Raw genomic sequence first — 24,855 nt, forward strand, 5'->3', positions numbered from 1 at the left:
TCGCACGGAAGTAACAAGTCCGTTCCAAATGGGTACATCAGGTCGAAGTTTGTGTTTATGAATAATTGGTACATCTGTCCTAAATGATTCATCTGCACCAAATTGTTTCAAGTTTTGAAAAAAAATTAAGCGTTGGATTTTGATGTTCTTTCAGCCAAAAGCGACCAATTTTGATCCCAGGCAAAGTATTTGTTGTGTGCTTAATGAAAATCTATCAAAGATGGAACCATTCAAGCCTATATTACCATTTTTTGATCGTGCTTGGATAAGGAAGGTTGTCACTTATCAGCATAAAGCGTATAGATCACATGTTGAAAGATTCTGGAAGCATTCCAAATTCGTTGCAGATCCACAGGCTATTCATTCTGTTGCTATGGTCAAAAATGAAGACAATGAGGTCGTTATTACTGAGGATCTTATTCGAAGGTGGTTAGCATTTGGTGATAGAACTGAAGATCCAACTGGATACCCTGAAAGAATGGTGAAAGGGTGTTTCTTTCGTATGGGTTATACAGGGCATGTTAACGAAGCAACTTTTGCTAAGGCTAATATTTCTCGCTCGTACAAGTTTTTTATGCATTCAGTGATTCATGCTCTAGGGGGCAGGAAGGGAGGCTAGGATGTTGTTGTAGACTATATAATGTGTATGATCATTGCACTTACGTTAAATCTTCCATATAATTTTTCAAAGCTCATATTCGAACAGATGAAAGGGAACTTGGTACCGGGAAGATTTATGCAGTATCCAAGGTTCTTACAGATGCTGCTGGATGATCTTATTCCAAATCTTGTTTAAGATGAATCTGATTTGCTGCCATTGTAGCATATGACAAATCTGTCATTGGATCGTATTCAATAATACAAAAATCAAGCAGATGAAGACATTCCAAAATTGAAAAAGTTGATTGGTTCTCTTGGTGATAAAGATTATGTTGCACCACCTAAAGGAAAACGGAGAATAGACGAGAGTAATTCTGATAACAAAGAGAAAAAATTAGAAGGTTTCGAACCTAAGAGAAGTAAGTGGTTTGAGAAAGAGAACACAAAGAAAAGAAGGACAAAGAAGCAGACAAAACGTAAAATAACTCCACAGACGATGCTTCGCGATGAAAGTGAAGATGATGTGAGTTCTGCCATATCTGATAGAGAAAGAGCTGAGAAAAATACTGATGATACTGCTAAAATAACACATGATATAGAGAGAGAAGCATTTGAAGAATAATCAGGTGGTGAAGTAGGTGGTGAAACAGCAGAAAGAGAAGAAATAAATGTTTTCAATGTAAAGAAATATCACAAGTCACGTGATTTGAGAGTAAGGGCTGAGAAAAAGACTAGTAAAAGGAAGAAAAAGTCAACAGATAGTGAAGATGAACCATATGAGACTAACATGGATGAAACAACACCAGTAAAGAAAGGTGCTTAGAGACAAAAGAGTAAAGTTAGAAAGATGCTTAGAGACAAAAGAGTAAAGTTAGAAAGATGCTTAGAGACAAAAGAGTAAAGTTGGTTCTAATGTGAAGAAGATTGGTTCACCATTGACTAAGAAGGCTAGAAAGAGAATTGAAGAGCCTGTGATTGAGAAAATAACTATTGGAGCTGGACCAGAAGTTACTGACAAGAGTGCACCATCTGTGGAAGTTGAAGTTGAACATGTTATTCACAACAAGTTCCTACAACACCAATTCCACCAATCTCTCCACAACCTCGACTACAAACTTAAGCACAACCACAATATTCACAACGGAAACAATCTCATCCAACTGGTCTGTCTTTCAGAGATACTGGTTATCTATTTTATGATGATCTTCAATTTCCAAATATTGATACGTTGAATTTGGATTTTCTCAATGATCCTAATGATAAAATGATTAAGTAATTGGAAGGCGATGTAAAGAAATTGGAAAGTGAAGCAAAGCATATGGAAGCTATTATAGCAAGTCTTGTTTCTGAGAACGAACGATTACGAAAGAGATCTAGTGATTTGGAAGCCGAGAAAAAGTTGAAAGATTGAAAGCTTGAAATTCTGTACAAGGTGTTAGAAAAAAAAATGGGGATTGATTTTGAAGCATAATTCAATCAGATTGAGATAGAAGAGGCTGAAGTTAGAAATGCTGAAAGAGCACGAAAAGCTGTCGCAGAATCAGAGGTTGCTAGTACTGATAAAGGCAAAGGAAACTTGCACAAATTTTTTTTGGACTGAAGTGTCATTTTCCACCAAACTACAGGGACGAAAATGGCAGTTAACTCATAAATTATAGTCAACTAATTAAGCGAGTTAATCAATAAAACACAACGGAAAGATAATCGAGTGATCAACAATAAACGAAACCTGACAGGATCCGGTTACATACAGATACGAGCACAGTGGTAAGATTATGTAACTAATGATGAGAAAGACATACCTCAATTAATAACTAACTGGTTGAGACATCGTGGTTCAACAAACGCGTGCTAGTGACACGAACTGACGGAACGCGGGTATAGCCCTGGGTAGCGGCGACAATGTAGGTGGCCGATGGCGGTGGTTGCGAGGGTTTTAGAGTTGTAAAAATATCTAACCCATAATTCAACCCCACGCATCCATTTATATAGAGTATAGAGATGCATGCATGCTTGCCAAGTGGCGGACATGCATGCACAAGTTGGACAGGTGGCAAGAAGACCATGCATACGAGATAAGTGGCGATGCAAGAGTGCATAGGCGACAAGTGGTGAGATGAGCATGCATGTCTGACAAGTGGTGATGCAAGTGTGCATGCGCGACAAGTGACGAAGCAAGTGTGCATGCGGGACAAGTGGCGAGGTGAGTGTACCTGTATCACCTGCTCCATGTATCCGTCTCTTAGTTAATCCCCGCAACAAGTTTATGAATTAAGATAAACAATTATATTGATATTAATTATATAAACCTGCTCACGGTCATAAATATAATTTTGATCCGCTTCGCACATAATTCGTAATTACCAGTTAAGTGGATTTTAGTTCGTTGACCACGGTGTAATTCTTACGAGTCATAACTTGGTCGGCCACGTTAATTAATCGAATAGGTCTATTTGTTTTTCAAAAGAAGTGTGATTGATTTGAGAGCGTATTGTTCTTCTATTTTGATCTAAAAATGAATGATGGTGTTTGCAAGAGTCTACAAACGGCTGGCCCATTGTAGTATCCTTCCATGATTAGCGATAGATTACTGATGAAGTCTAAGATACCAACGCTTTTGAGCCTTGCCACTTGTTTATGGGTTTTCTTTTTTACACATATCAACATTGGGTTATAAAAAGTTATTTTGGGACTTTGTATATATGTGTAAGAGTACTTGTACACTATATGTCGTAACAGTTCTAGCAATGTGTTGATAGGTAAGGCTTAGTTACACAAAGAGTAGAAGAAACATGACGGACTATTTTTCACTTTTTGTCTTGGATAAAGCCTAGTAGATGTCAATCTAAGAATTTTGCCTTGGACATTATGTAACTAGAAGCCCACCCACCGACGCCCCACCTTTAGGATACTTAATCGGTAGACCACCACAAATATTTTAACATATGTGGTCTACCATACATTACTTGTGTCACATAAAAGGATGACACCACAGTCGTATCTTAATTCCGAGACTACCTTCCAACATTGGTGGTTTCCACCAGAGAGGATCTAAAATGGGATGTTTGGACAGGGGACGAAAAAAAAAAACAGTTTTAGTTATAGGTGTTTAACAGAAAAGAAGAGACCCATTTTGGTTACCATGATGTCACGCATATTGCCATTTATGGTATGTTTGCCTTGCTCTTATAGAGAATTTAAGACGACATTAGAGACCGAATTCCCGCTGCCAATGGCCATTTACTTAAAAATGACTAGAAAATCAAGGCATAAATCTTATCTTCAAATTGCTGACGGATTACAAATGGATCTTCTTTCGCAAACGAGCTTCATTGACAAACGACTGTAAATTCTGGGTTAATCTTATTCGAAATCTCATCTTTATATCAGTGACTAACTGATTATGGACCCACAAAAGGCGACATGATCCTGACTTACCTGCGGTGGTTTCCCGTCGAACATCCGTTGGTTATAAGGGGCTTTTTCTCATATTATGATACCCGCTAGTAATCTATTGATAACCGGCAATGAATTACCGACAGTTTGTTTAATTTTAGTTTTCATTTGTGTTTTGATGTAACTTAACAAGTTTTCTGGTTATATCAATTGTTTGTTAAATGAAAATATATATATATATTTGTGTTTTGCTTTTCCTAATTACGTTGGTATTTTGTCAGTGTGTATTGTCGGATGTCACGTGTCCATAAGGGCCAACAATAATACTCATTCTTCTAGCGGATTTGATCTAAATTATTATATATTTAACTCTCCATTCGCCAATGAGGTAGTGATGGAGTGGTTATGGAAAGACTTGGTGTTCCTTGTGACCCAGGTTTGACTCCAACTCTCCCCCATTATTTTTTGCGGCATCCAAGTGAAGGGCGAATACGGGTGGCGCCGGTTCGTCTTGGATGGGAGGCGAGGTTTTACCGATTATTCCACTGTCGTGCCTTCGGGCAGGTGGAGGTTGGGTTTCCGCGCATCTAGGAGAGCCAAGGAGTTGACGGCGGTCGAGTAGTCGACCTTGGCCATATCATCCGGTGTCACGATGGTTGACACGTCGTCCTTACAGTTAGAAAAAAATAACTCTCCATTCCACATTTGTTATTTCATTTAAGTAAACATCATTTCTGACATAAAGCTATGGTCATTTTTTGCACATTCCATTTGGCAAGATGGACATGGAAGACTTTGATACATTGATGATTCTTTTGATATCTTTAGCGGTTGAGGTTGACTTCTACTTTTTTACTTAAAAGATCATCGAAGTTTGGTGGCAGGCGAATGGATAGTAACATGATGAGAATTTTCCAAGATTTGATTTATTAAACTTTTATTGACCATTTCCTGCATGTTGTTGTCTCAAACACAATCTCTAATTTAATATTATGATGACATTCACATCATCACATATCACCATCTCTAGATCCTAAACCCTTTAAATTATTATACAACCCTTGGATTTTATTTTCAATCACGATTACTTTTCAGAATCTCTAAATTTAATATAGAACTTGATAGATTGGCATGCCACCTATGAATATATCAACATTGCATAAAAAATAATTAGTATTTTTAGATTAAACTACTGAGTTTCACACGTGAGATGCTTTGTAAAAAATATAGCATAAAATAAAAAAAATTATCTATAGCAATATTAGATGATTTGATTACATATCTGAACTCCTGTGTAATCATAAGATAAAATGTAAGATTAAATATATTATTATTGTAATATTTAAGCTCGTAGCCATTATAATCATTTATATTATATAGATTAAAATATATTAATAACCTCTTAGTAATTAGTTGGTAAGTGTTGATGGACCATATTACCCTTATTAACTAATTGGGTTTCCTCTTGGGTGTATATATAAGGAGATTATTAAAGAGTTTAAGGGTTACACAATTACACAAACCTAATAACCATCTAACATCAATCGGCTCTCTCTCCATAACCGAAACTTCCCCTTGTTTCAGTTTCATGACCATCATAATCTTACACCCTAAGGAGGAACCAGATCATACTGACAAGAATGTCAAACTCAATGGCTGCATCTCTGACTGGATTCTCTGCTGGACTGTCTGTTGTAACAGGTATGTTATTCATGTTTTCCATTATGTTTAAACACAACTGATCAACATGTGGTAGCAGAGCATATGTTGATAAATCAGTTCTCTTTTCATGTCCATTATTCTGGAGTTGAAATCTGGAAAACAGAATTTTTTGAAAGTCTTATAACAGCCGGTTTCGAGTCCCTCTATAATGTCCCGACCTACTGTTTTCGGAAAAGAATGTTTAACAATTGACTCAAGATCATAATGGGTAAAACTTGTTCTAAAATCCGTTTAAAGCCATTAAAATTCAGGTTTCGGATCCCAAAATTATGTTTTAAATTTTTTAGGGTTTATCACATGTTCTTAGGAAAATTCGAAAATTCCTTAAGTTTTGGAATGTAATTTGGATTTGTGGGTTTTTTTACTGTTTTGATCTGAATTATATCTCTTAAAACTTCGAAAACTGTTAAAAGATAATCAAGTTATAATTTTCGAAGTCTTTTGATAAGTTTAGATCAACACTAAAATAGGAAACACTATCCCACAATCCCTAAAATTTTAAGTTTTCAGTTATTTTTCACATTAACAGCTATTGATAGTAGGTTTCTTAACGAGTCGAAAGCATAAGATTCTGACTCGAAACCATAAGATTGCCACTCGAAATCATAAAATTTTCAGTCTTCATGACTCGAGACCAAGATTTCGACTCGAAATCATAAAGGTTTTAATCTTCATAACTTGAGACCAAGGTTCCGACTCGAAATCTCACTAAAATACGAGGACATCTGAGATTGCGACTGAGATTGCGACTCTTAACCAGGTGGTTGCGGCTCGAAACCTCATTATGGAGTTGAAATCTCATAAATATTCATTACTCAAAACCTCGAGATTTCGACTGAGGTTTCAACTAACATTAGTGACTTGTAACCAGGTGGTTGCGACTCGCAACCAGGTGATTGCGACTCAAAACCTTAATAAAACCTCATAATGATTCATTATTGAGTCGAAACCTTAACTCAAGACCTCACTCGAAACCTCATTACTTTATTAGATTGTTAATGTGAACTAAAAATTTGGCTCGGGGCTCCACACTAACATGTGGTTTGCTATTAAATTCTTGGTTTTGTAAACACTTAATTACTTAATCAGAATCATATAATTTTTCACAAAAACAAAATAGCTTAACTTGAATGAGCTTCTGATGTATCATTTCTGTCCAAAGCTGATTTGATGCATCTATTTATTTTTTAAGTATTATAAAAGCTATGTTGAGTATGCATTACAAACGTGAAATGTCTTAATTTATGGCCAAAGCTGATTTAATTCATTTATGTCTAGCATACTTAACGAGTGCATAACTAGAGTGATTGTCTCATTTCACGATTACTTTGCACACATACTTGAATGATTACACTTCTGGCCGAAGCTGATTTGTCTTCGTTTAAGTAGAATTTTAACTAAGTCAATTATTTTGATGTTAGTAATACACAATATCACAGCTTCATAATTAAAATGGTCATTATTTATGCCTGCATTAGTATAACAGGCCCTTAGATCACATTAGGACTTCTTGATTAGTATCATAATTCGCTCATCTTATTTCCACTATCAGCACCCAATTGCGGAATTCCACCTTTGACTGGTGATAACTTTCCTGCATGGAAGGATGCCCTCATGCTTACGCTTGGATTGCAGGACTTCGATTATGCTCTAAGAGAGAATAAGTGTAACACCCATTCTTATAAATCAAGGGTTAACGTATATTTTGCGAAAATAATCATGTAATTAATGATTACATATACATCGGAAATACGGTTTGTTAAAAACTTTTACAATTTAAGTGATATACATAATGTGATTTAACTCGCCGTTTAGAATAACGACCAAACAACATTGCGGAAGCTTTGTTTAACGTGTGTTCGGTTCTTGCTCGATGCTCGATCTTCATCCGGGACTTTCGACATTCACCTATGATCAAAACCAACTTAAAGGTCAGTTTTGATAATTAAACAACTAATACAACGAGAAAATAAGGAATTTCCAACATTTACATCTGGATCCCAAAACAATAACACAATTCTGACCTCCACCGTAACTTACGGTGGCACCGTAAGTTACGGTGGCCCCTGTGTTAACATTTCCCTACCGTACTTCAGTAGTCTAGCACCGTAACTAAATCAGCTCCACCGTAACTTACGGTGGCACCATAAGTTACGGTGGCCCCTGCATCATTCCTGTCCTTTTTGCCGTTATTGACACGAAAACTTTCGTATCTTTCAATTCGCTTGACCGTTTAACCTACCGTTTCTTCCTACATGTTTATAATTTGATTCTCCATCATATGGAGTTAAAATCCTACATCCAACATAAGAAATTTTGAGATTTCTAAGCCTTCGACTCGTTACCTTTTTACCGAAATTTTAACCCGTTTATACATTTTTATCAAGCAAATGTATTTATTTGATTCCTATATATCATACACTTCTTCAAATTAATGTTACCTACTATATTAGGTTCTAATCATAGATTTATTACACAAATTAAACCCGTTTTCGCTCGTATGCTTATTTTGACCCGTTAAGGGTATTTTAGCACTTTAAAACTTGAACTCGCTTTCATTCATTTCTTGCATCTTATTCCTATATTTCTTATCAAGTTATCTTCCACCACATTTCTTTGTGTGTTGGATTTAATATGGATATCTATATGTTCCGAGTTTCTACCCCTCGGATTATCATTATACGGCAAAGACTCATATAAAGTCTTTCGACCCAAGGATTTACATCCTTCACTACCTATACTCATTCTAAGCATATATTTACTCATAAAACTTATTTCTGAACCAACTTTGTGGGCCGTTTGTTCAAATTAGGTTACAAGGGCAATTTGGTCAATTTTCATCCTTCCTTTACTACAAGGACCTTTAAATACTTGTTTGTAAACTCATGTGCTTCTAAAACACCATAAACATAATTCAACTTATTCGGTTTACCTAAAGATAACCGAATATCTATACTTTAACCTTGTCTAACTCTTATAGAACTTCAAATTCTACGAGATGAGTTGTGTTATTATACATACCTGGCTCGGATCAATATATTGACCCGTTTCAATACCTTGCCTTAGTGGATGTTAAGTAATAGCGCTGTAAACATCCAAATGATATTCATTCCTATAATCATATAACTCAACGAACCATTAGTCAATATTGTCAAAGGGTGATAATTTCACCTTTTGACCCGTTTATCTACTTAGTGATCTTCGTCACTTTGACTAAATACCAATTTCATCTATTATGATAATTTAAAGTCTAGTAGCAAAAATACGTAATCGAGCGTATCGTAACGAAACCGTAGTTACGTACCTTTTAAGCATCCTTTCCAAACGCGTATTTCCACCGGCTTGTCCATTTGACGATCCGGATTCCTCGCCTAAAGAGTTCAAATCGAAATCCTTTTAGAACCCTTTTTCAATCATGTATCGAATAATTCGCTAAATCGTTACAATCATGCGTTTTAACTTTAAATTTCAGTTTCTAAGCCTTCTTTGAGGCATTTTCACAAACACCTTAAGGGCATAATTTCTCAAAGCTTATAATCATGTTCATGGCTTGTTATTTAGCCAATATTAGCATCTACTAAGCATGCTCATATCACTTTTTCCACATTATCAATATCTGAATTTACTTCCTAGAATTCAAATTATACTAGAAAAACAATCAAATTCTACTGTTTTACATGCTCCTACAAAACCCACTTATCACCTTCAATGGTGATTATGGAATTTACTAGAATTAAGCAAAATTTCAACAAGTAATTAACTAGGGTTTGTCCCTAGTCACTATGTCTTTCAAAACAACTAACATGCAACATCAATTCTTGAATTCCATGAATTCACTCAGAGATTTGGGTGAAGATTTTGCATTGAAATTACATACCTTATGATCCCTTTTTAGAGGAGATCACAATTTCATGCTTGGAAATCGATTTGGAACTGATTTGAAGCCCCAATTTAATCAATTTGCACAAGTTAGGGTTTGGTGGGGAAGCTCCTGTTCGCCCCTGATGTTTTGATCGTCCAGACACACTTCTTTTAGTGTGTTCGGTGTTTAAACCTTGTTTTTATTATTATTAGTTTTAGTTTTAACACCTTTAGTCCCTCCATTATCATTAAGTTATTTATTTAAGGTGTTTTAACCTTCTAGTAAGTAATTTACAAGTCTCATGACTAACTGGGTTATTTTGTCCTAGTTAGTTTGTCCTTGTTTATTTAAAACTTTATAATTTTAATATAAAGTTTTATATTTTCCTAGTTATAAGGTTTTAACCCACTAGTATGTCACTACAAGACTTCTCTTCTAACTAGGTTATTATTATTCCTAGTTAACTTATTGGATTCCGGGAGTTATAACCTGTCTCTTAGTATTAACCGGGTTTGATTACCAAACCCGTTTTCGGGGTGTTACAAGTCTACCCCCCTTAAAGAGGTTTCGTCCTCGAAACCTTTCTTACATAGTTCATCGAGTTCTAAACTCAATGCGTTTGACCTGAGTAATCTTTTAACCATTACTCATACATTAACCAATTGTTAGTATTACCAGAAAAATTATGGTAATATCTTTTTGGTTACATAACATCTACGTACCTCATACGACGTAATGTAACTTGAAATAACATAATTCCATTATTTCTACTAGTTAGTTAACTTAGCGATATCCATCGCTTTTATATATTATCGAACTCTTTGTGAATCCGTTACCTTGACCCGTTTAAAGGTCTTTAGTGAAATCTTTCTCTTTTAGCAACTATTTCTTTTGTTTCCAAATTCATTTATTCGGTTTAGTTGTTCCGAATCCTCCGCTTACGAGCAAACCAAATTTCTCAATTTGAATTGCTGACCTTCACCGGTCTCACTAACTAGACTTATTAGTCCAGTTACTTTTTACCGCTCGCTTGGTTATAATGCGATTCTACTTCACATTACATTTCTTAACCGGGATCGTGTCGCATCATGTTTAATTTATATATATCTACCTTTCATTTTCGAAAAGATCACTTTTCGAATATATCGTCTTGCGCCTATCAGCGTCAAGACTTGAATCTTTCATGCTTACTATTCAACTTCCTATCAAAATTTATATTTGTAAAAATGTTATTTCTTACTAAAACTGAATTTTAGTCTAACGTTTTTCTCTTTAACTATGTCAATTACTCATATCAAGGAAATTGACAACTCATAATTTATTGTTTTCCGTTCTCGTTTTACGCGGGGAATCGTAACAAGTTCCCTCACCTTACTCAATTGACCCGTAGGTTCCTTCACTTAACCTCGTAGGCTATTTCCTTAAGCTTTTATCTCTTTAAGACGAGGCCTTTATGATCCCTTTGCTTCAATTCATGACCCGTGGGTTATTTTGGCCCCGTAGACCTTTACACTAATTAATATCCCGTAGTTTATGATGATCCCGTAGATCATCTTTTATTCTAGTCTTTATTCAATTGTCTATTTATACATATATAGCTTTAAAGCATCCTTTGTTATGTTTGGAATCATTTAATTTTGCTTTTGAACTTTAGTTGACCTTGACCGTAGTCTAAGGTTTCATTTGTTTACTTTTGAACTATCTTTTCCGACTTTACGACTTCTAACGTCATTTACACGTCGGTTTGTCCTACGCTTACCGTTACCCAGTTCATACTTATACTCCTTTACAACCGATTACTCGGGTCCTTCTATCTATTTTTTTTAGCTTTCCGGTTTCACCGGTTTGCGTTTTCGTATTATATTAAGCGTTATTCCTTAATTGACTCGTTTGACTCATTTTGGGTGAATTTTCATCACTTATGAATGTCAAACTTCATTCTTTATTTGACCCGTCCAACTGTGAAATGGTTGAACGTAATTACCAAAATTTATGTTTACGAAAATTCTTGTCATCTTTTAGTCACATGACTCATATTCCGAGTCTTTTGACTTTCTATTTCGCGTTCCTGTTCCTCAGTCTACGCATGCGTTTAAATCCTTACCCACCAACTGGGTGTTTTATCAAAGTCGTTATTATTGCAACCCTTACGGTATGCATTATGACTTCGTTTCACTTTTATATTCCCACTTTGTTCTCAAATTTTGGTGTTTTACAAAATCGGCCCGTTAAGAGTCATATTTGCATTATCCGGGTTCGAGTGTAAGCACACCCCTCCCAATTGCATACCTTAATCGTTTTACATTAATCTTTGTCCCTTCACTCGGGCTCATCATCCTAATGTAATACGCCCCCGTCACCCGACTGTGCGTTTACATTATTATCAAATATTTTGCTCATTTGATTCATTTGGGTACTTTTTAAGTTAGTCCCATTCACCCTGCCCTTACTACATCGGATGTAAATGTGTCCGCTATAAGAAGTTAGTGGTATCATATGCCACTACTTACTTGGCCAGAGTAAGCGATTAACACATGACACGCATGACCTTTTTATAGTTTTCACATCACGCCCCATGTATGTAATGCCTCTATTTGTTTCTCTTGGAAACAATATCCCGAATACATTTTCTATTCGGGTTTTTCCAAGTTTTTAATCTACATATGCAACCTTCAATTTCTACATATTTGTTGCATATTACTATTTGTGCATTTATATTTAAATGTGCACCTGGTAATGCTTGCCCTAACGGGCTTCTCTTCCCATTAGCCTTATTCGCGACCGCCACGCGATTTAGGTCCTTGAGGAGCATACACTTTGGACCGTTCCTCTGTCAAATCTGTGATTTGTTAAACTCTCGTTATCTTCATATGCGAGTGTCCTTCAACTAAAACATATACAACAGTTAGTAATTTCGACATTAAGGGATGCCTGTATTATAATACAAGGCTTTTCTACTATACGCATCAACGCGTGTAATTTCGTTGACTATATCTATTCTATATCATTTTTATTGGTGTGACGTGTATTACACGATAACCATATGTGTTGTTCTCAACACTTTAATCATACTAAACCATTGATATACATGTACTTACTGGATTTGCGATCAAGCCTCGAACCGAACACCAATCTTTATTAAGAGCATAAGGTTTAAGTCCAAGCATAGTTTTCCCACCCTACTTGAATCTCTTAAACCAAGGCTCTGATACCAACTTGTAACACCCGTTCTTATAAATCAAGGTTTAACGTATATTTTGCGAAAATAATCATGTAATTAATGATTACATATACATCAGAAATACGGTTTGTTAAAAACTTTTACAATTTAAGTGATATACATAATGTGATTTAACTCGCCGTTTAGAATAACGACCAAACAACGTTGCGGAAGCTTTGTTTAACGTGTGTTCGGTTCTTGCTCGATGCTCGATCTTCATCCGGGACTTTCAACATTCACCTATGATCAAAATCAACTTAAAGGTCAGTTTTGATAATTAAATAACTAATACAATGAGAAAATTAGGAAAGTCCAACATTTACATCTGGATCCCAAAACAATAACTCAATTCTGACCTCCACCGTAACTTACGGTGGCACCGTAAGTTACGGTGGCCCCTGTGTTAACATTTCCCTACCCTACATCAGTAGTCTAGCACCGTAACCAAATCAGCTCCACCTTAACTTACGGTGGCACCGTAAGTTACGGTGGCCCCTGCATCATTCCTTTCCTTTTTGCCGTTATTGACACGAAAACTTTCGTATCTTTCAATCCGCTTGTCCGTTTAACCTACCGTTTCTTCCTACGTGTTTATAATTTGATTCTCCATCATATGGAGTTAAAATCCTACATCCAACATAAGAAATTTTGAGATTTCTAAGCCTTCGACTCGTTACCTTTTTACCGAAATTTTAACCCGTTTATACATTTTTATCAAGCAAACGTATTTATTTGATTCCTATATATCATACACTTCTTCAAATTAATGTTACCTACTATATTAGGTTCTAATCATAGATTTATTACACAAATTAAACCCGTTTTCGCTCGTATGCTTATTTTGACCCGTTAAGGGTATTTTAGCACTTTAAAACTTGAACTCGCTTTCATTCATTTCTTGCATCTTATTCCTACATTTCTTATCAAGTTATCTTCCACCACATTTCTATGTGTGTTGGATTTAATATGGATATCTATATGTTCCGAGTTTCTACCCCTCGGATTATCATTATACGGCAAAGACTCATATAAAGTCTTTCGACCCAAGGATTTACATCATTCACTACCTATACTCATTCTAAGCATATAGTTACTCATAAAATTATTTTTGAACCACCTTTATGGGTTGTTCGTTCAAATTAGCTTACAAGGGCAATTTGGTCAATTTTCATCCTTCCTTTACTACAAGGACGTTTAAATACTTGTTTGTAAACTCATGTGCTTCTAAAACACCATAAACGTAATTCAACTTATTCGGTTTACCTAAAGATAACCGAATATCTATACTTTAACCTTGTCTAACTCTTATAGAACTTCAAATTCTACGAGATGAGTTGTGTTATTATACATACCTGGCTCGGATCAATATATTGACCCGTTTCAATACCTTGCCTTAGTGGATGTTAAGTGATAGCGCTGTAAACATCCAAATGATATTCATTCCTATAATCATATAACTCAACGAACCATTAGTCGATATTGTCAAAGGGTGATAATTTCACCTTTTGACCCGTTTATCTACTTAGTGATCTTCTTCACTTTGACTAAATACCAATTTCATCTATTATGATAATTTAAAGTCTATTAGCAAAAATACGTAATCGAGCGTATCGTAACGAAACCGTAGTTACGTACCTTTTAAGCATCCTTTCCAAACGCGTATTTCCACCGGCTTGTCCATTTGACGATCCGGATTCCTCGTCTAAAGAGTTCAATTCGAAATCCTTTTAGAACCCTTTTTCAATCATGTATCGCATAATTCGCTAAATCGTTACAATCATGCGTTTTAACTTTAAATTTCAGTTTCTAAGCCTTCTTTGAGGCATTTTCACAAACACCTTAAGGGCATAATTTCTCAAAGCTTATAATCATATTCATGGCTTGTTATTTAGCCAATATTAGCATCTACTAAGCATGCTCATATCACTTTTTCCACATTATCAATATCTGAATTTACTTCCTAGAATTCAAATTATACTAGAAAAACAATCAAATTCTAGTGTTTTACATGCTCCTACAAAACCCACTTATCACCTTCAATGGTGATTATGGAATTTACTAAAATTAAGCAAAATTTCAACAAGTAATTAACTAGGGTTTGTCCCTAGTCACTATGTCTTTCAAAACAACTAACATGCAACATCAATTCTTGAATTCCATGAATTCACTCAGAGATTTGGGTGAAGATTTTGCATTGAAATTACATACCTTATGATCCCTTTTTAGAGGAGATCACAATTTCATGCTTGGAAATCGATTTGGAACTGATTTGAAGCCCCAATTTGATCAATTTGCACAAGTTAGGGTTTGGTGGGGAAGCTCCTGTTCGGCCCTGATGTTTTGATCGTCCAGACACACTTCTTTTAGTGTGTTTGGTGTTTAAACCTTGTTTTTATTATTATTAGTTTTAGTTTTAACACCTTTAGTCCCTCCATTATCATTAAGTTATTTATTTAAGGTGTTTTAACCTTCTAGTAAGTAATTTACAAGTCTCATGACTAACTGGGTTATTTTGTCCTAGTTAGTTTTTCCTTGTTTATTTAAAAATTTATAATTTTAATATAAAGTTTTATATTTTCCTAGTTATAAGGTTTTAACCCACTAGTATGTCACTACAAGACTTCTCTTCTAACTAGGTTATTATTATTCCTAGTTAACTTATTGGATTCCGGGAGTTATAACCCGTCTCTTAGTATTAACCGGGTTTGATTACCAAACCCGTTTTCGGGGTGTTACAATAAGCCAGCGGACCTTACTCCTCAAAGTACTGCTGCTAAGCAGATAGTTCATAAAAAATGGACTAGGTGTAACCGCATGTCTCTCAAGTTTATGAAGCAGTCCATACACAATGCAATTAGAGGAGCTATTCCTGATTCTGAAGATGCGAAAACGTACCTGGCTTCTGTGGAGGCAAAATTCAAGGGGACATCTAAAGCACACGCTAGTACTCTTATTCTCAAGCTGGTGACAACTAAGTATGATGGGAGGAGCGGCATTCGCGAACACATCATGATGATGCATGACATGGCCAATAAGCTGAAAGGGCTAGAGATGGAAATCAGTGATGGTTTTCTTGTTCACTTCATCATTACTTCGCTTCCTTTGTCCTATGAAGCATTCAAGATCAATTACAACACTCAGAAGGATAAATGGACGATGAGTGAGCTGATCGCTATGTGCGTGTAGGAGGAAGAGCGTACGAAGATGGATCGCACTACTAATGTTGCAAACTTCACCACCTCCAACTCTAAGAAGAGGAAGAACAATTACCAAAGAAAGGATGCTTCCAAGGTCCAAAGGCCCAATCCTAATACAAGTGCATCTTCTAGCTCTAAGAACTCCTTAGGAAAACCCTACTTCAAGTTTTGTAAGAAGACATGACATAAGAAAAAGGAATGCCCTGACTTCAAGGAGTGGCTGGCTAAGAAAGGTAATGATTTTTTCATGATACTTGATTCCTTTAATTTAAATGTTCCTACTAATTCTTGGTGGTTTGATTCTGGTTCTATGGTTCATGTAACCAACTCTACTCAGGGATTCCTTTCCAACTGGAAGCTGGGAAGAAACCAATGAACACTTAAAGTTGGGGATGATCGGGAATTAGAAGTGAAGGCCATAGGAACATTACAATTATTTTTGAAAACTGGTTTATGTATTAAACTTTATGATACCTTATATGTTCCTGAGGTACCTCGGAACCTTGTATCAGGACCAAAGTTAGTCATGGACAGTTTTGTTGTTTCCCATGGTCATCGCAAACTCTCTGTTCTCTATGATTCCGTTGTTTATGGTACTGGCATTCTGGATGGTGGTCTCTATAGATTAGAACTAGATGATGATTTTTCCAAATCTTTGTTGTCATATAATATTAATGAATCAATCACATAGATGAAACAAAATCGAGACTTAGAGACTTCATCCATGTTGTGGCATCAACGTTTAGGCCACATCTTAAGAGAATGATTAAATCGTCTCGTAAAGGATGAAGTCTTACCTCCTCTCGATTTCACTAATTTTAGAACATGTGTCAAATGTCTTAAAGGAAAAATGATATTAGCGAATAAGAAAGGCACCACTAGGGCCTCTAATTTATTAGAACTCCTTCATACTGACATTAGTGGTCCTTACCAAATCGCTGGCATAACTGGACATACTTTATTTATCAATTTCATTAATGATTATTCTTGTTACATGTACTTGTATCTGATTAAGGAAAAATCTGAATCTCTTACAACTTTTAAAGATTATAAAGCTGAAGTTGAAAAGCAATTAGATCGTCAGATTAAAGTTGTGAGATCAGATAGAGGCGGTGAATATTCTGGAAGACATACTGATGTGGGTCAAGCTCCTAGTCCATTTTATGAGTTTTGTAAAGGCCATTGGATTGTAAACCAATACACCATGCCTGGTACACCTCAGCAAAACGGTGTCACTGAACGAAGAAACTGTACCCTTATGAACATGGTGCGCAGTATGTTAGCTAACACTAATTTACCATTATTCCTCTGACTGAAGCGTTAAAAGCAGCTGTTCATATACTCAATAGAGTTCCTTCTAAGTCTGTCCCTAAAACTCCTTGTGAACTTTGGACAGGAAGGAAACCGAGTCTTAAATATATGAAAGTATGGGGCTGCATTGCTGAAGCAAAACATTATAATCCTTTCCTAAGGAAACTTGACCCTAGAACAGTTACTTGTTTCTTTATCGGGTATCCTGATCATTCAAAGGGTAATCATTTCTATTGTCATTCCCATGCCACCCGTATTGTTGAAACCAAGCGTGTTGCGTTCCTTGAGGATTTCAAGGTCAGTGGGAGCAGTACCAACCCTTACAAAGAATTGCAAGAAGTACAAGACGCGGGGGGAGAGACTCGTCGCTTACCATTACTCTGTTTACTCCTCTTGTACCCAATGCAACAACTGCAGCTGAAGCTACTGCACCAATTCCATCTCCACAATTAGAACCCATTATACCTTATAACGAAGGCACATTAAACGCTCAAAACCAAGACAACGCTGAACCCGATAATCAACTCAGGAGGTCATCTAGGCAGAGAAGACCTACTATTGGGATGATTATGTTACCTACCTGACTGAAATGGATGCTGGAAAGCTCAATGATCCTATCTCTTATAATGAAGCCATTAGCAGTGATCAGTCTTTTGAATGGAACAAAGCAATGATTGATGAGCTTGAATCCGTGAAGAAAAATGACGTCTGGGATTTGGTAGAATTACCCAACGGTGTCAAACCCGTAGGATGTAAATGGGTGTTCAAAACAAAATTGGATCCAAATGTGAACGTTGAACGCTACAAAGAGAGATTGGTTGCAAAGGGCTACACTCAGAAAGAGGGAATTGACTATCAAGAGACGTTTTCACCTGTCTCTCGTAAAGATTCATTAAGGATCGGTATGGCTCTAGTAGCTCATTTTTATTTAGAGCTGCATCAGATGGACGTCAAAACCACTTTCCTTAAAGGAGACTTTTCCTTAACGGAGACTTAGATGAAGATGTTTACATGAAACAACCTGAAGGCTTTAAACCTGAAGGTCAGGTATCTCAAGTTTGATGAAGTTATGAAGAGACAACGTTTTATGAAGAATCAAGTGGATCAATGCACATACCTCAAGATGAGTGGGAGTAACTTTACTATACTTGTCTTTTACGTAGATGATATTCTATTGGCAAGTAATAGTTTAGACATGTTGCATGAGTCGAATCGGTTACTCTCGTATAACTTTGACATGAAGGATCTCGGAGATGCTTCTTACGTTATTGGCATCGAAATTCATCGAGATAGACACAAAGGGATCTTAGGATTGTCTTAAAATACTTACATAGATCTTGTCCTTACACGTTACAACATACAACAGTGCAAACCCTCCGTCGCTTCAGTAGTTAAGGGAGATGTTTTCAGTTCATTCTAGTGTCCGACAACAGAGGTAGAAAGGGTGCAAATGAGCCAGATACCTTACCCTTCAGTAGTCGGGAGCCTGATGTATGCTCAAGTCTGTACTCGCCCAGATATCGCTTATATTGCTGGATTGCTAGGCCGTTATCAGACTATTCCTGGCCTAGATCACTGGAAAGTAGCTAAGAAGGTCCTTAGATATCTACAAGGGACAAAAGACTATAAACTGACTTATAGAAGAAATGATCATTTAGAAGTGGTAGGTTATTCTAATTCTGACTTTGCTAAATGCAAAGATGACAAGAAATCCACTTCGGGCTACATTTTATGTTAGCAGGCGAACCTATCTCATGGATGAATCATAAACAACAGTTAACCACAACTTCCACAATGATGGCAGAATACATTGCTGTTTATAATGCAACCTGTCATGGAATGTTGCTCAGAAATCTGATTACTGGACTCAAAATCGTTAATTCCATTTTTAGACCATTGAAGCTTTACTGTGATAACTCAACTGCCGTTAGTTTTTCAAACAGTAACAGTTCGACTGGAGCTGGTTTATATCTCGATACAAAATATTTGTTCGTACGTGAACGAGTTGAGGAAAATAATCTTTGTATTGAATATATTAGTACTAAAGATATGCTTGCGGATCCAATGACTAAAGGTCTCCCACCTAAAGCTTTCGAAGAACATGTGTCGAATATGGGACTTACTAAAGACCTTATTTAATGGCATATTGTACTAGCTTATGTTTTAGTTAATGAAATTTCATCAGTTTGATTTTGTATGTCTCTGATATATGTTCTACCAGTGTAATGACATATAGACAAATATAAATACAAATCAGACGCTAAAGGGCGTATGCGTATTTTGATCATAACTGTTAAGTTTTAAATTGAGGCTATAGTATGACTAATGGGGGTCCTGAGTCGAATGATGATTCAACGGTTGTATTTCTCTACTATAGTTCTTGGTTTAAAGCTAAAATGAGTGTTAACTCCTGGTCAGGCTTACCTAATACTCATGATACATGATTACTCGGCTATGTGGGAGAATGTAAGATTAAATATATTATTATTGTAATATTTAATCTTGTAGCCATTATAATCATTTATATTATATAGATCAAAATATATTAATAACCTATTAATAATTAGTTGGTAATTGTTGATGAACCATATTACCCTTATTAACTAATTGAGTTTCCTCTTGGGTGTATATATAAAGAGATTATTAGAGTTTAAGGGTTACACAATTACACAAACCTAATAACCATCTAACATCAATCGGCTCTCTCTCCATAACCGAAACCTCCCCTTGTTTCGGTTTCATCACGATCATAATCTTACACCCTAAGTAGGAACCAGATCATCCTGACAAGAATGTCGAACTCAATGCTGCATCTCTGACTGGATTCTCTGCTGCCTGTCTGCTGTAACAGATATGTTATTCATGTTTTCTATTATGTTTAAACAGAACTGATCAACAAAAACCAAAAAAATAAAGTCGTAATATAGCTAAAAGAAGATTAACACATATCTTATATCAATAAAAAACCGTAAAAATGAATACCGATACCAATATTGTCTAGTTGGTATCGGTTCGTTTCGTTACGGTCCCGATATTTGGTATAGTTTACGATATCATAAAGTATTTTATGTTAAATACAACTGCATTTTCAACAAAATTTATATCGCCGTGTTGAGAAAAATATATTAAACACAATAACGCATTTAAGTTAGCAAATGCAAGTTCTTAGAAAAAATGAAACTAGAAAATAAATAAAAGAGTAAAAGTGTACATCATTTATAGCATAATGAAAGGAATTGGAAATGTATAAAAGAACTAAAAGAGGGCGTGTTCACAGTGGGGCTTGAATTTCAAGTCCTTTTATTGGTATTATCCGACATGTGACTTCTAGTAAGCAAATGAGTTTAAAGTTAAAAAGAGGTGTAGTGAGGGCCTAAACCTCAAGCCTACTTCTAATGATTAGATATTATAACTGAATTAAATAAAAAATAGAACTTTCAAAAACACTCTATTGGTCATTCACTTTTGATCAGACGTTTTTTGGAAACGCCCCAACCCAAATTGCCCAAACAAAACATATTTATAATGAAAAATTCATCGATAAATATCCAACAAATCGCCTATACTACACTACTAGAAAACAACCTTTAGTAATATAATTCGTAGATATAATTAACCAACAGATTTTATAAAAGAAAAACAAATCCTAATTGTCGTTTGATACATTACCGCAAGAACATCACCAACAGATTAGGACGGATCTCTCGGTAAGTGAAAGTTATCCATTTTGTAATAACGATAAGTAACTAAAATCTAAACTGCATGTCAATTTATACCAAACTGAAACTATTGAAACCATCGAAACACAAGAAAGGACACACGCTCATACCGAACTCAACCTAAATTCCAAATAAAATCCTTATTTGTTGTATTCTCAAGATTATTGGTTTCGATTTACATATACTTTAACATAATGCAAATAAACAAAATAAACCTCAACCAAACAAAAGAAAGTAAATAAAAAAGGAGTTAAATACTATTTTAGTCCGTGTGGTTTGTGCCATTTTGTCAGTTTAGTATAAAGATTTCATTTTTCGCCTGTGGATCCAAAAAGGTTTTATCGTTGCCATTTTATTCCACTAGGTTAACTTCATCCATTTTTTCTGTTAACGAGAAGGGCAATTCAGTTATTTTATATGTAATTCTGTGAACTAAAATGGCAATTCGGCCATATAAAATTGCCGAATTGCCTTTCTCGTTAACAGAAATAATAGATGAAGTTAACACAGTGGACTAAATTGGCAACGATGAAACCTTTTTGAACCCACAGGTGAAAATAAAACATTTAGACTAAACGGGCAAAATCGAGCAAACCATAGGGAATAAAATAACATTTAACTCTAAAAAAACCATGACAAAATAAATATAAACTATGGTTAATTGAATACATATAAATTTTAAGATAGAAAACCATGTTTTGTACATATTTTATGGCCTGTTGCCCATTGTTTAAATAGAAAAGTAAGCTAATATCCTTTCACAAATTCTCATAATATTCTTAAAAATACACCTGACAATATATATATTTTTTTAATACGAAAATTGTCAAATGCTTTAAAAATAATATTTCTCAAGAATTTGTGAGAAAAGACTATGGTACAAATTCCAAATCGGTATGTACAACTGGGACCCATAAAATATGTATAATCTGTAATACCATGCAAAAAAAAAAAAAAAAAAAAAGGAAAAAAAAAACAAATTAATCAATTTGGAGGAGGAGGTCGGAACTGATCGGAGTCCGGCCATGTTGACGGTACAAACGGGAAATCAGTTTGATCGTCTCGAGTTTGGCCACCCGGCTGCCGGAAATCCAAATAACCCGACGGCTGGTTCGGAAAAAACAGGGGATAGTTGGTTGTAGATGAAGATGAAGATATATTTGATGCTTGTGTATTTAATGATCCCATTGTAGATGTATTGAACATTTGAGGTAATAAGTTATGTTGCTGTTGCGGTTGCGGTTGACGGAAATCCATATTGCTTTGTAGTAACTGAGAGTATTGCCAGTAATCATGGGCTGTGGTGGCATCCGGGAGCTGAAACCGGTGGGGTGGCATTGGTGGTTGTTGGCGGATGCTGAATTGTGTCGTTGGAGGGTTCGAGATCACGAGTTGGGTAGTTGGCCGAATTTGTTGTTGTGGTAATAATCTGACGTTTTCGGGGAAATTCAGTTTTGCTCGGTTTCCTCGGAATCTAAGAGCGGCTTCATCGTATGCACGGGCCGCAGCCTCTGCTGTGTCGAATGTGCCTAACCATACGCGAGCCGCTTTATGCGGATCGCGTATCTCCGCGGCCCATTTGCCCCATGGTCGTTGTCTTACTCCTCTGTATTTTCTTGCTCTTATTTCCCCTGTTTGTTCGGGTTGATTTGCTTCGACAGCCGGATTACGCCCTGTTGTGGTGGAGGCGGCAGCGGCACCTTCGGCCACTGTGGTGCTCGGCGGTATGGATGTTGGCTCTTCTTTAACTGTTGAATGAAAATAATCTATGTAAGAAATAAATTGATAGATGCATGCATAATGTGATTGAAATATAATTAGTTAATTAATTCATATTTCCACCTTTTCACACTTTTTTTTTCAAAGTAATGTTTTAACACATTTAAAATGAGTTTTTAAAAATACCTGAGTAAATAAATATATTATTTGAAGTAGGAGAACTTAACAAGCTTTTAATGTGATATAACTTTATGAAAATAACAAAATATAAAAAAAAATAATTAATGATTTACAAAGACGATGACTAAATTAGCATAAATGCGTTGCTAAATGCAACGCATTCATCTACTTAATAAAGTAGAATGACGTGATTATTAGGTATGCTTTCAAAAGAAAAAAAAATATAAACGGGTATGTTTAGCGTCAACCTTTCTAAAAATTAAATAGCAAAAATTGAATAAGACCAACCTCTAGAAGATGACGACTCTCCACCTCTAAAATCAGCAAGACCACCATAAAATCCCTGATGAAATTGTTCCGGAAATTGATTAACACTTTCTTCTTGATGATCACGAACCCTTTTTTGTCCGGCCAAAGAGCCCGAACTCGAAGACGAATAAGCGGAAGACGGCGAATCCAAACCTCTAAAAGAGGGTGAAACATTAAAACCACCACTGCCACCACCACCGTGTCCAGAAACAACATGAGTCAAAGCACTAACCATAGCAGACAACTCCCCAGACATACTATACTCGGTCGAAAACATATCCGGTGGCGATTGTGGTGGCGGCGATCCCCCTTCCCCTTCATCCGTCACGCGATCAAAACTGGCATAATCGCCCGAATCCCTCGAGTTCGCCACCTTTATAAAGCACATATACTATCAAACAACTTCAAATTTCGCTATCTTCAGCGGACCCTTTATATGGTTGCTATCAAACAAACGATTGAAATAACAAAATTCTTCTTTATAGCACGTAAGCAGACGCCAATGCTACAGTGTCCTCCGTACGACCACCACCGCCACCTTTTCTAAGCAAGCAAAAACCCTTTTGTGTTTGAGTTTCTTTACCTAACATTAACATATAAAAAACAAATAAAAATATTCAAGAATTTATTCCGATCACACCATGAGTTCTTTAAATGTGTTCCAAACTGGTTTACTCTCGATCGTCAACTTCAAGGGACAAATGTCGGTCGTGAAAGAGTGGGTTCTAGAGAGAGAAGCAGAGAGTTTTAGAAAGAGAAAATAAGAAGATCATCTTTGAATTGTGTTCCTTTTTTAACTTTTTGTGAGCATATTTAAAAAGAATTGGATCTTACCGACATAAAATTTAGATTGATGACTTCAAAGGTAGGAATTAGGAAGGAAGGTAAGAATAGCAAACAAATAATAATTATCATAAACATGTACATCGCTAAAAATATACACGTGTTACATGGTTCAACCATAAATTCACATATATACATGTGTATTTTGATTTGTCATTTAGAGATAAAGTTTGTATATTTTCATCAAAATCTATGTTATAAGATTTATTTATGTATACAGTATATTTACCCGTTTGACTCAAAGATCCAAAATTTTAAATAAAACAAAACGAAATCGTTAATACTATTTTTATAAAATTTTATCGAAATAGTTATTTTGTGGAAACCACATAAAGGAAATTATTAATGTACTCCAAATTTTATTGAATTAAGTTTTCTCTAATAAATTTTGTTCTGAGCCTTTTTTAAAATTTTTAAATAAAACGAAATGAAATCGTTAATACTATTTTTATAAAATTTCACCGAAATAGTTATTTTGTGGAAACCACATAGAGGAAATTATTAATGTACTCCAAATTTTGTTGAAACTTGAATTATGTTAATAATCAAGTATATTTAGTTATCGTAAACGACATAAACACATGCATGAATCAATATCTTTGTCGGGATATAATTACACACTCTGACTGTCTGAGAAGGTTAAAGACTAGATATTTATTTATTTATTCTAAATTTTATGTTAATGTGATCAGCAAGTTCAGTGAATATAATTGTACACTTCGACTAACCGAGAGTATGAATACTAGATTTTTCTCTTTTAACTTTTGTTCTTTCACT

The 24,855-nt window shown here is 35.6% G+C and overlaps 1 protein-coding gene across 1 annotated transcript; it reads right to left on the reverse strand.

Moving 5' to 3' along the window:
• Positions 1-21,054: 21,054 nt before the first annotated feature.
• Positions 21,055-23,980, reverse strand: LOC110919056 (ethylene-responsive transcription factor ERF110). The gene is made up of 2 exons (XM_022163335.2): positions 23,215-23,980; positions 21,055-22,775 (listed from the first exon to the last, which is right to left on the reverse strand). The coding sequence occupies exons 1-2, from the start codon at positions 23,621-23,623 to the stop codon at positions 22,012-22,014; spliced, it is 1,173 nt and encodes a 390-aa protein (XP_022019027.1). The 5' UTR covers positions 23,624-23,980; the 3' UTR covers positions 21,055-22,011.
• Between the last annotated feature and the right edge of the window lie 875 nt (positions 23,981-24,855).

Source organism: Helianthus annuus, chromosome 2 (assembly GCF_002127325.2).
Source record: "Helianthus annuus cultivar XRQ/B chromosome 2, HanXRQr2.0-SUNRISE, whole genome shotgun sequence".
NCBI classification, from domain to species: domain Eukaryota; kingdom Viridiplantae; phylum Streptophyta; class Magnoliopsida; order Asterales; family Asteraceae; genus Helianthus; species Helianthus annuus.